Source organism: Schistocerca gregaria, chromosome 6 (genome assembly GCF_023897955.1).
Source record: "Schistocerca gregaria isolate iqSchGreg1 chromosome 6, iqSchGreg1.2, whole genome shotgun sequence".
Taxonomy (NCBI): domain Eukaryota; kingdom Metazoa; phylum Arthropoda; class Insecta; order Orthoptera; family Acrididae; genus Schistocerca; species Schistocerca gregaria.
This window is the reverse complement of record NC_064925.1, coordinates 319,056,535-319,069,585: the sequence shown is the minus strand read 5'-3', so window position 1 is coordinate 319,069,585 and position 13,051 is coordinate 319,056,535. Positions and strand designations below refer to the sequence as shown.

At 42.6% G+C, this 13,051-nt stretch overlaps 1 protein-coding gene across 2 annotated transcripts in view; it reads left to right on the top strand.

The window, feature by feature from the left end:
* LOC126278379 (tetratricopeptide repeat protein 21B-like) overlaps positions 1-13,051 on the top strand; it is a 268,639-nt gene that overhangs the window by 95,166 nt on the left and 160,422 nt on the right. For both annotated transcript variants that reach the window (XM_049978456.1, XM_049978457.1), the window contains exon 7: positions 12,620-12,814. In XM_049978456.1, the coding sequence (XP_049834413.1) occupies positions 12,620-12,814 (195 nt within the window). The remainder of the gene's footprint in view (positions 1-12,619; positions 12,815-13,051) is intronic.

Here is a 13,051-nt window from a genome sequence, read left to right as displayed (position 1 = left end):
TGGGAGATCCGGGAAAAACCCGGGAATTTTTTCATCTGGGAGAAAACCGGGAAAAACCTGGAAATTTTTATAGAATTCCGGGAATTTTTCATTGTTTTAGTTTTCAGTTAAATTTTTGTAACTTTGACTGGTAAAAACCAATACTCTAACAAATAATATTACTGTATCTCACTGCTGCAGAATAATACTGCAGCAATAAAAAATGAACGAGAGGAAAAAAAACGAAAATAAAACCTAAGTTGCAAAGGAAATGCACCAATACAACAACAAAACGCAGTGCTCATACAAGTGTCTGCTCACAGCAAAATGTGTCAAAGGCTTTAGGAAGCTATGCAATGTAACATAACAACAAATTGCCTCCTATAAGCGTGACATCACAACTGTTTACATTTGATTCGTTTGAGCGGTTTTGAGTGAGCTTATGCGCATGTGCAGTTGAGTTGTGTATGAGTAGTACCTTCTCCCGCTTCTGGCTGCAGAAGTGTGGCAGTTAACTGTATGAGCAATAGTAGCAAGCAGCCAGATGCTATCCAGAAAAAATTTTATTGGTACGCCTAAGCTGCCAGATTCACATATGCGCAACAGGACCGGAACTAGGGGCCGGGGGCAAACTGGGATATCTGCCCCGGGCGGCAGTTTCAGAGGGGGCAAATTCATATTATTGAGGAAAAAGACCTTTTTTCACAAACAAATTCTAAGTTGATTTCTGTATGAATTACAAGTTGATTTTTGAACGCATGCATAGTGTACGTGATGTCTCTGTCATGGGAATCTCTGTCGCATCTAGAAATAAACTTTCCTGCAGTCAAAGGGGACAGGTCTATACGAGCAGAGTGGAATGAAGTCGAACGGGTGAATGCCAATCGCTTTTTATGCGGTTGACTGCGTTTGTAAACTATCAGCATTGTTATAATTACTAGCGAATTCCGTGGATTCAGACTACCAGAGTGGAAATAAATGACTAGCAGGAATAATAGGCAACAAAGATCACGTATTGTCTTCTCTGTGTGTCCAAGAAAGTGAAGTTTTGACAGAAAATTTTTGGCCAGACCCCTACACTACTAAGGGCCAGTTGTACAGTCCCCGGCTAGCAGCCACTATAGTTCTATTCTAGGAGTAGCACAGAAAACGCGTTGTACGAACACATTATAACTCCTAACCGGAGAATAAATGCGGGATAACTAAAGCAGTGATTGTGGCAGAGTTAGTGAAGTTAACCAGAGAACAAGTTTTGACACTGGCAGGAATAGTTACAGAATTAGTAATGACAAGATTGATTGTTAGAATGAGGAAGGAGAAGAAATGGTCTCACACAAATTATGGAAGACTATGACGATTCCAAATTTATATAAAAATTTCATACTACTACTTTTCGATCTCATGCTTCAGAAGCTAGGGAGTATGAATCAAATGTGAAACTATTTCCTAACATAACATTTTTTGCTCGTAGTAGGCCTAATAGGCATTTGATATTGGTACTTCATGAATTATATTCTGTTGTGCTATGAAAGTGACCATTTGTGCCAAAACAGTCTCCGTTTATTTGGTGTGTGTAACAGTTGCTGCAATATTAGGCAGGCCTCTTTCATTTTATCTAGCAGACAGTGACAAAATACATGTAACCTGATCGAGGAACCACACCAGTCTTGGATACAATTTGTATTAACAGGTTTTCTAGTATTAGACAACGACATTTCATTTTTTCATGTAGCAAAACGTTGAAGAACTTCGATGACGTAATAGAGTCTTTTCCAGGAAAGAAAGTACGCCACATAAAGTGGTGGCAAGATTACTTGGGGGGGGGGAGGGGGGGGGGGGAGGGGGGGGGGGAGAGCTAAGACATAAGGATTGAAGAAATGTGTACTGTCTTGCTTGTCTCGTTGTCTTTACTCGTTTTATGTATCCTATATTTAATTTTATGTCACACAGAACAGCAAGTTACTAGCTAATAGGCAGAAAAGAATGCAAATTTTTTGAAGAGTTCTTGTTCTGCTGGTTACAAATAATCCCATCCAGTGTTAATTGCGAGATTCTTTTTAAGAGGGGCAGGGTGTCAAACTGGCCGACTTCGAGCAGGAGAGGCACCACAGGACATTTTAATTTCCACTGGCCTCAATATAGTTTGATGGCACCCATTACAAAATATTACATGTTTGAATTCCACAGAGAGAAATACAGAAACATGCGATGGAAGAATGCTGTGTGAAGAGGCTTGGCACTGCACTTTGGCACACTTAAAACCAAATAACATGTCTTACATTCCCTCTTCAGAAAGATGTGCGCTACAAAATGAAGGTATTTTTGAAAAGTCGATTTTTAAAATTTTTGGAGTTCTATCTCAAACTCTCGAGGGTGGGGTAGCGCCACTATCTAATATTGCCCTGGTTCGGAAATATCGTAGATCCAGGCCTGATGTACAGAGCAGTATTAGTTACAGTGGGGAGGTGGTAGTCTCCACGTGACCTGTGTTTACGTTAAGTGATTTTGCTGTTTCTTCTTCGTTTATTGCTCTCGCATCAAATGAAAACAAAACGGATTTCTGTGACCAGGAGCTACCAAGTGAATTAAAATATATTCACAGAATTACGGAAGGCTGAAATATGTTATTAATTTCAGTTTTTATTTTGTTGCCACATTTCTGACTGTTAGGTGTTAATCGCCTTGCAGAACAGTGAAGTTATTGTTGTCGGTTTGTTAAAGAAATTTGACTTTTATTAATCTTTTCTGCTGAAGCAGTCAATTTATTTGAATCGAAGTGTTTAATGCCACACTATTGGCTAGTTTCAACTGTTTGCTGCATTTCAAGTTCACATTTTCATCTTCTAGCACGTATGGCATTAAGCCATAATAAAGAACCATACACGAGATAATACAGTACTGGTACTCCAAGAAATTGTGCATCTGAATCTGGACATACGAATGTGCACTTTAAGCCAAATTATCCATTTTAGTATGGCTCCCAAAATTCCCATGCTCCTGGAGTATCCTCTAATGTCTTTTTTTTTTTAATGACATAATGTAAGATATTTTAATGTTTTGCACATACGAATGTACGGGCTTCGTGCGTTATCGTAGCTGCGTTAGCGCGGTGTCGCCTGTTATCTGGCGCTCACTGGCAACTGCTGAAATGAATCTATTTCTAACATATCACGGGACAATATTCTGAATGGTTGTTTGAAAAGCATTACTTCCAAAGAAAATTTCCTTTTACGCAAGATGAACTCTGCACGCGAATGTCCGATGAATTTCTTAAATTGCAGAGCATTTGACTCTCATTCAAAAATCAAATCTTTGAGGACGACCGTTTAGAATATTTTCGAGCTCAGAAGATCAGACATTTATGTCGTCATTAAAAATTTTACTGGCGCATTTGTGTGATCTATCTTAAAGTGTAATACACGCAAAAAAGATCAACATTATGTGTGAAAGCGTAGCTTCTCTTGCAGCTTATTAATCTTAGAGACCAATATTAAATGTGTAAGCTTTTCTTTTCTTGTAGCAACACTATGTATATTAATTTAAACCATTACCTTTTCCTATTTGTGTGTTCGCGCTATTTAACAGTGATGTTGCTATGGGCTGACTACATCACGTAACCTATGCTCTGAATATCCTCTGTCATTGGCTGGTGAGATCTCTTGACATGAGCTACGACTGGCTTTCAAAAGTGCATCGCAGTCTCGATTTCAATCCTTCGGAAACTAACATGCGGTGTTAAGCAGAAGTCGAATTTATACTTTCGTGCAATATGAAAGTATGCAGTGTACATGTTGCTGCACACCAGACATCTTTCCAAAACGTGTTTTTTCCTCTGAGTTTCGTTTTCTAAAGTGCCGGGAAATTTTATGTCGGTGTATAAAACCACAACCATTGAAAGGATTGATAATTTTTACAGTTCCGAGGAAAAGTATACTGTTACTTACCATGGAAAAAGTGTATTTTCATCTGGGGGAAAGTGTATTTTTAACAGGGAAATCCGGGAATTATTTTTTCTTGTCCACGTATACATTCTGAATGGAACATGAACCACACCCTACTCCATTGCACCTCTATGTACAAAAGGCAATTCTTCCAATATATGAAGATTTATCAAGGGATGAACTACTGGAGGGATGTTTAGGTTGCCACACACAAAAAGCAAATGAAAGTTTTAATTCCACTATTTGGTGATTAACTCCATACTAAAAGTTGTTGAATTGGCACTGTATTTAGCAGCAGGCTTATTCAATGAAGGAAATTCATCCCTTCTGATGGTCATGAAGAAGGTAGGAATTGTAGTAGCCACGCAAAGCTTCAATTATGCCGAACAAATAGATAACCAGCGCGTTAGCCGGCAGAATCGACGTTATTCGTTAGAATCAAAGGGAGGTCGGGAAGCTCGGAAAGCACTGCTGCAAGTGCAAAACAAAGCCTATGAGGAAGAAGGAGGATTACTGGAATTGCATATTAATCGATAAGCATTTTACATTATTGTTAACTTCCTTGAATTCCGAGAATTTATTCTTCAAGTGCGTTTATCTCTAAATGAATTTGCACGCAGCCAACTTGAAAAGTTTAGAAAATTACGAATTATATGAACTAACTAGTGAGATGATATCAAGATTTTAAGGGTAGTTTTCTTTGCGTAATTAGAGGAAAAAAAATCATGAAAATCAAAGTAAATTGTTCTAACACCTGCTGCAAAATTTTTAATTTTCAGTATTTTCACGTGCATTGAGGTTCATATTCTCTGGAAATATGTTATTAATAGAAAATCAAAACCTTTCGATTTCAGATGAAAATCGGAATGGCTACACTGTATGCAATTGGAGACCTATATTCACAACCTTAAGTGGACATCACAGCATAACTTTGTTATTTGTGGCTGAAATTATTAAAAAAAAATTACAAAAACTGTTCAAAATATGAATGAAATGATGTCAAAATTTGATTAAATTCTAATTAATTCTTCCCACCCAAAAAAATCTCAAAAATCAGTTAAACAGCCTCCTAATGTGATTCCCCCTTAAGGAGAAAAAAAACTATATGATGGAATTTAATTTGTAGTTGTGGAGCTTTAATTAGATTGCAGCACCTACATTCAGCCTAACATTATTGACATCTGATTAATATGTCAATAATAATCTTATTATTTTTTTAACTAAAGCAACAGTAAGTGGTTTTAGATAACATCCCCTAGACAATGACATCATCATGGCCGTTACATTTATATATAGGTTTATGACACATCATGTAGATTTTGCCTCCATGTTTAGTATTCAGAGCAGAGTTCTGTATGTGGATGCAACAATTTTCAAAAAATGACCATGAGACTTGAAGGAGGAACTGTGGAACAAAGCCCCCAGGGGCTCAGCATTCATTTGCTGGGTACGGGCTTGGCGATCCTGGGGTTCCTGAGCTGGGGACTGGTAAACGTCGCCAGTCCCCTGTCACCGTAAGCTCTGGGCATACTTCAACGACCACTGTGCAGCGTGGCGGTGAAATGATGTGTGTCTCAGGGAGTGGGGATCTTGGCTTGGCCGCCCGGATTGCGAGGATGGAATAAACCTCTATAAACAACCCCTCAATCTCAAGGTGGGCTGCGCGCCAATGAGATGCATGGCTGTTGAGGTGGAACAGTCATTAGCGGGCAACCTCTGGGGAACCTGCCGCACCTCAGTTGTATAAGGCTTACCTAGGCACGCGGGGCTCCGTCTAGGTGGACTTCTAGTTCCCTAGCCACTCGTGGGACCGAGATGGATCCTTCGAAATCCTGTTTTCCTCCTCCCAGCGGAAAGTGTGGGCCGCTGGAAGGTTCTAACACCCAGTCTCTGAAGAGGGCTCGTGCAGCCAGACCCCCGACTGCAGCACATCTTTGACAAGTGAAGTCTTTAGTAACAGAATGCATTCTGGTACTCAGAATGTGTTTCTCATTGTGAAATGGAAGGACGGTAGTTTTGAGAAGGTTTCGCCCTTCTATATACAGAAGGGTCTGGAGGGCATCTGTGGCTCCTTAAAATCAGTGAACCGTTTGCGTTATGGGACCTTGCTCGTGGAAACTTCCACTTCCCAGCAAGCCACTAACCTGCAAGCTGCTAAATGCCCTGTGGAGTATGCCATAGACACTGAACTGCACAGCAAAGGTGTTGTGACATGCCGGGATCTAGTCGACATTCCCAAAGACGAACTGCAATGTGAGTGGCCTCCGGAAGGTATCGTTGATGTTCAACGTATCATGAAGAGGGTTGATGGCAATCTTGTGAAATCTGACTCTTTTATTCTGATCTTCAGTAGCACGAAACTTCCAGAACATATTAAAGCTGGCTTCCTTCGTCTTAGTGTGCGCCCTTATTTCCCGTCGCCAATGCGCTGTTTTAATGCCAGCGTTTTGGGCATACCATCTTAGGGTGTAAAGGTGAAGCGACTTGTGGCAACTGTGGTAAGGCTGCTCATGAAGGAGTTGGTTGCTCGTCTCCAGCCAGATGTATCAATTGCTCTGGGAACCACCCTGTTTGCAGTAGGGACTGCTGAATATTTTTAGAGGAACGCAAAGTCCAGGAAATAAAAACAACCAAGCGTATCCCCTACGGTGAGGCCAAGAAGATCTATAAGTCGATGCAACCTCCCACATTTGCTACATCTTTCGCATCGCTGGTTCAGAAGCCTAATCCAAAAGTCGATGCCTCAATGCAGACCGAGGTTGTGAGTGTTGGCACTAACACCTGCAGCTGTCAGTGCACTTGCAATGCAGCCAGTGTTTCAGAGCCGGTAGCCCCTACTCGAACGGCAGACAAGGGTACAGTGGCTAACTTGGGCCAGCCCTGTCGCCTCCAAAAGCTGAGGCTGTTCCCAAGCCCAGTGCGCCAATTACCACTCCCACATCAGCTCCCCCGAAGCCCACCAAACCACAGAAGGCTCCTGTACAGCAGCAACACCGGGTCAAATCCCGTGGTAAGCCATCTGACCATGCGGCTGTTGTTTTACGTGAGGCTTCATCTGACTCTTCCCCAGAGTTGATGGAGCACAACGTATGTGTGGGGCACTCATCTCGTCCCACACCAGCCCCTCCACCTGCTACGGTCTCCCCGCCCCGTCGGAGAGACAGGATGAAGGTGCTACCCCCAACATAGATGCTCCCATACTTCAGTGGAACTTGCAAGGGTTCAGGACGCATGTGGAGGAATTTCGTCTCCTCTCTCAGTGTAGACCACTGTGTCTCTGTCTCTAGGAGACTTACTTCCATCCGTCATACTCCCCTGAGCTGCGAGGCTATACACTCTACAAAAAGGACGACCTGCGTGGAGAGAGAGCTAGAGGAGGTGTAGGTATTTTCGTCAGGACGGACTATCACTCCTCGCCTCTCTCGCTTATGACGACTTTACAGGCTGTCGCTGTGTCTGTGCATGTACGTCATCCATTGACTCTCTGTTCACTTTACTTGCCCCCACATGACGCACTTGATGAAGTGGCCCACACCGACCTTCTTACACAGCTCCCCCAACCATTCATTATTTGTGGTGATTTTAATGCCCACAATGTCCTTTGGGGCTCTGCAATTACCTGCCCCAGGGGTAGAGCAATTGAGAGGCTTCTCCTGTCATCCTGTGCCTACTTGCTCAATGGAGGACAGAGTACTCATTTCTGCACAGCGACTGGGTCGTTCTCGGCCATTGATCTCTCGCTTTGCTCTCCAGCTCTTGCCGCCAGTGCTCACTGGGAAGTGGTCGATGACTTGCATGGCAGTGATCATTTCCCCATCTGGATTCACCTGCCAGATGGCGTGGGCCCCGAAAGGAGACCACCACAATGGGTGCTCAATGGAGCTGACTGGACACTTTATAATCAGTTGGCCCAATTCGAACACTGTGCGACTGTTGAGGTGTGGGTGGCTCATATTACCGAAACGGTCCACCACGCCGCTGCAGCATCCATTCCACAGTCCACGGGCCCCCGGAAGAGGCCACCTGTGCCTTGGTGGAGTGCCGAATGCCGCTCTGCAATCAGGACCAGGAGTGCGGCTCTGCGTCGGTTCAAGTCTCGGCTGACTGCTGAGAATCTTGCAGTATTTCAGGTGGCGAGGGCAAGGTGTCGCCGCATTATTCGTGAGAGCAAGAAGAGGTCATGGCAACAGTTCCTGAACACCATTAATCGTTCCACCAAAAGTTCCATTGTGTGGGAGACCATCAGGAGAATTTCTGGCAGAGGAGGGAGGTGCCCCATAGCTGCTGTAATGAATAACGGCACTCTCCACATGGATCCGCGAGACATTGCCCAGACTATGGCAGCGTATTTTGCCACAGTTACTGCAACAACCAGTCAGGATCCAGGTTTCCAGCGCCATAGGGCCGTTGCTGAGAGATGTAGTCTGGACTTCCAGTCCACCTCTCATGAAGTTTACAACTGCCCATTTTCTATGTGGGAGCTGGATTCTGCGTTGTCTGGAGCTCGTGACACATCCCCTGGTCACGACAGGATCCATTACAGTATGCTATGGCACCTCACAATGCGCAACAAAGAAATCCTCCTCGCACTTTTTAATGCAATTTGGGCGTTGGGTCACTTTCCTGACGCGTAGCGTGAGGCAGTTTTAATCCCTTTTTTAAAACCTGGGAAAGACCACACGAGCCCATGTAGCTACCGTAGTGTTGCCCTCACTAGTTGCATAGGGAAGACCTTGGAGCGGATGGTCAACCGCCGCCTTGTCTGGATGTTAGAATCCCGGCAACTCCTTAGTTGCTTTCAGTGTGGGTTCAGGAGGTTTCGTTCCACCTTCGATAACCTTGCCCTCCTGGAGGCGACTATACAACAAGCTTTCCTATGCCATCATCACCTTCTAGGTGTATTTTTTGACATTGAGAAGGCCTACGATACCACCTGGAGGCGTCTCATCCTGGAGCAACTTCACAAATGGGGTTTTCGTGGTTGTCTTCCTCTTTTTATTCAGTCTTTCCTCTCGCCACGATATTTTAGATACCGAATTGGTGACGTCCTGTCTGATCGCTTTGAGCAGGAAAACAGTGTCCCTCAGGGTAGTGTTTTAAGTGTGACTCTCTTTGCCATCGCTATTAATAGCATTACGTCCATAGTGAAAAGTCCTGTCCAGTGTTCTTTGTTTGTGGATGACTTCTCTTTGTTTTGCTCTTCTTCAAGCCTTGCAACGACAACTCGTCAGTTGCAACTTACGATTAGACGTTTGGATGACTGGGTGCGGAAGAGTGGTTTTAAGTTTTCCACCGAGAAGTCTGTATGTGTTCTTTTTAGCCGTTGTCGTTCGATTTTAACCGTTCCTGAGTTGCGGATGAGGGACACTATTCTTACTTTTAGACACGCTGAGGCTTCTGGGGCTCATTTTTGACTCAAAGCTCACGTGGTTACCTCATCTTAAAGACCTGAAACGGCGGTCACTGAAGGCTTTAAGTATTTTAAAATGTCTTAGCCATAGTACATGGGGAGCTGACAGGACTTGTCTGCTCCAGTTTTACAGGGCGTTTGTGCGATCTCGACTCGATTATGGGTGCACGGTGTATGGGTCTGCGAGGCCTTCTTACTTAAAGATGTTGGACGTTGTGCACCATGAAGGGCTTCGGTTGGCCACTGGGGCATTCCGAACTAGCCCCACACCAAGCCTCTGTGCAGAGGCTGGTGAACCGCCACTTCCTATGCGGCAACGGCTACTTACAGTGCGCCAGGCATATAAAATTTTGTCCACACCATACACCCCTGCATACCATGCCATTGCTCAGCCCCCTCTGGCGATGCAGCCCTGTGGGATTCGCGCATAGGATTGCCTCGCTGAGATGTCTATGGCTGGTCTTCGTGTTTTGCGTCGATGTTGGAGCAGATCTCCACCTTGGCTCCTCCGGAGACCCAAACTTATTTTAGATTTGACTAATTTTAAGAAAGATCGCACACCTGATTTTACATTCCAATCTCTGTTTTTTAACATTTTAGATGTGCATCACGGTTTCACTGTCGTGTACACTGATGGCTCCAAACAGGAGAATTTCCTTGGCTGTTCTGTAGTGTTCCCTGATCAAATTACCCGGATTCACCTCCCTGCTGAATATACCGTTTTCGCAGCAGAGCTCCACGCGATCCTGAAGGCACTGGAGCAGATGAATCGTGTTTGGGGCAATCGATTTCTTCTCTGCTCCGATTCTCTTAGTGCCTTACAATCACTGCAGAACCTGTACCTGGCTGAGGAGCTGGCCCAGCTGATACGTAACCAACTGTACTTGCTCCAATGGCGGGGTATGGAAGTATCCTTCTGCTGGGTGCCTGGTCATGTCGGCATATGGGGCAATGAACAGGCCGATCAGGCTGCCAAGGAGGCCTGCAGAGAGCAGGATGTGGTCCAGTGTCCTATTCCCTTGCAGTCAGTCATCGCTGCACTCCACAGGAAGTGCATGGAGTTGTGGGAGGACGAATGGCTGGCGGTGACGGCCAATAAACTGCGGTTGATAAAGTCAACCACTCAGCCGTGGCGTTCCTCCTGCCGGTTGCTCAGGCGGGAGAAGGTGGTTCTCATACGTCTTCGGATCGGGCACTGTCCTCTCACACATAGCTTTTTATTACGGCGGGAGGATCCACCGTTTTGTGATGCTTGTGGTGTGCACATCTCTGTCTGGCACATTTTAACAGACTGCATTTTATACCGTGATGCACGGGCAGAAGCACAAGTTGCTGGTGATCTGCCTTCTGTTTTAGCTAACGATGAGACGTGTGTGTCTAGGGTTTTTAAGTTTTGTGATGTGTCTGGACTCTGGCCTAAAATTTTAGGCTGTAGGTTTTAGTGTATTGCAGAGTGGCTGACTCCTCCCCTTTTTTACTTGCGGTCAGCCAGCCACTTCCATCTGCTACATTGTTTTAGCTTCCTCTATCATTTTCTTTCTGTGTCGTCCATGTTTTACTGCTGACGCTCTGCTTTATCCCACACTTTGGTGTGGGTGAGCACATGTTTTTCAACGATTGTTACCCATGTTTTCTGTTCCGTTTTATATTCCTGGGATTTTTCTTGACACCCGTCTCACTAAGTTATTGAACGGGCGCTGAAGACCTTGCCGTCGTGCGCCCAAAACCCCTCTACTACTACTACTACTACTACTACTACTACTGTGGAACAAAACATAATCAGATAATTTGTGATAAATATTTCTGGAAATTGTATGATTAGATGGGTTAAAGGTTCCTATTGCTACATGAAAAAAGTGATGTTTATTGTTCACATGTTGCTGTTGCAGTAGTTGTTGATATCTGTTAAAGTTTAATTAACACCAATGTAATGTAGCAAGTATTAAGTTGGCAATGGAAGCTAAATAAGTATTTGATATAACTGTGGAAATAATAACTTCTTTCAATATAGTTGCAGCCCTCTAATTGTACTATGTCATATTTAGCCTGGGAAGCACAAATAGTTCATAGCAATATAGTGATAGTTAACTATCAGTGCTATTTGAAAAAAACTGCTTCTCTTGAATGATGTATAACTTGATGTGTTCCATATCTCTGGATGTTCTTCATTATGGCATACGATGTTAATCTTCACGTGTGATTATTTTATTTTCTGATTTAGATCTTTCCAACAAATAGTTTCTACAAAGAGTTGAATTTCCAAAATGTTTTGGAACGGTAAACAAATCCTTAATAACTGAGGCACCAATTGATATAATAGAAAAGTAATAAAAAGGACCTAATGGCGTAAAAGTGACACTATCAATAAAATAACCTGCACAATCAACTGACTCATAGATAGAAATTCCAATCTTATTTTTTACTTAATCTTTATTGATTTTCATTATTTCATTGCGACATTCACTTAAGGAACATTTTCATAAGGTTGACAAACAGGGCACAGATTTGTCTGCATACTTCTCTGAAAACTATCTTAATGTAGGATTCTGTAGTTTCCACAAAGGGATTTCAGCTTTAATAAAAGCTTCACATAAATTGAATGCAAACTGTGTTTTTTGACTCAACATTGAAATTGCCGTTGGAAGCAAAGAAATATTCTTCCCAGTAACTTTCAAAAGTGTGTTTTTGTGTTTGGTTTTGCTGATATGTTGATGAATGAAATATTTCTTTTCATAGTTCATTGACTGCTCCCATATTTTGCACAAAAGTATTTTACGATCAGTAGACAATTCGTCGGATCTGAAAGTATTACTGTAACTTTGAAATTTTCTACATAAAGGAACACTGCATTTTATTAGCTAGCTTGCACAACAGTATGACAATGAAAATTGAAAGAAAGAGAAATTTATAACGATAATCAAACCAGTCTTTAGCTCTGGCACTCATTATTGCTTTTGAATCCAACAGGATCAAAGAAATAGGAGTCCAAGTAAACACAAGCAATAAATTAAAACGCTTACCTACTGTCACCTCATTTTATGGCAATACTCATTGCTGTTTTTGATAAAGAAAGAAGAAATAATAAAAAAAAAACAAGAAAAGACACTTGTTTTGGAAATATGGCCTTTATATAAAAAGGCACAAAACTGCAATGTTTCAGTCACAAAGGTGTAAATTGTACAAATTCACATTCAGACTGAAGATAGATGTAACACATTTAAAAAGGCACACTGCCAAAGGTCCTGTCTCTGTTAACGACTAAACCATATCTTCATGCACTTTTTTTCAGGTGGAATTTCTCCATGAAATTCATCCATCTGCAGAAGTGTTATTCATGTCATCTCAAGCAGCTGCAGCCAATGGTGATTTTAAAAATGCAATAAAAGAGCTAGATGAGGCTGTTGAAACACATTTTCGAACAGTACGTACAATGCCCTTTGGGACATCTTACTTGCGAGCTGTGGATCCAGATTTCCTAATACAGGTATATTTTTTTCACAAATCTTTTGGTGCTATAATTACTGCATTTTGAGAATAATTCCTGACTTGAGAGACTTGATCAGTTAAGTTTACTAACAGTGCCATTATTTGAAAGCTCCGTATGTAGACTCCAGCTATATGTGATATGGTTAAATTTTTTAACTGTTAAATGAGATACAGTGTATTATCTGCAAATAAGATATGTTTGCCTCTCTTGTTATCTAAGTGAAGCTTCATTAGT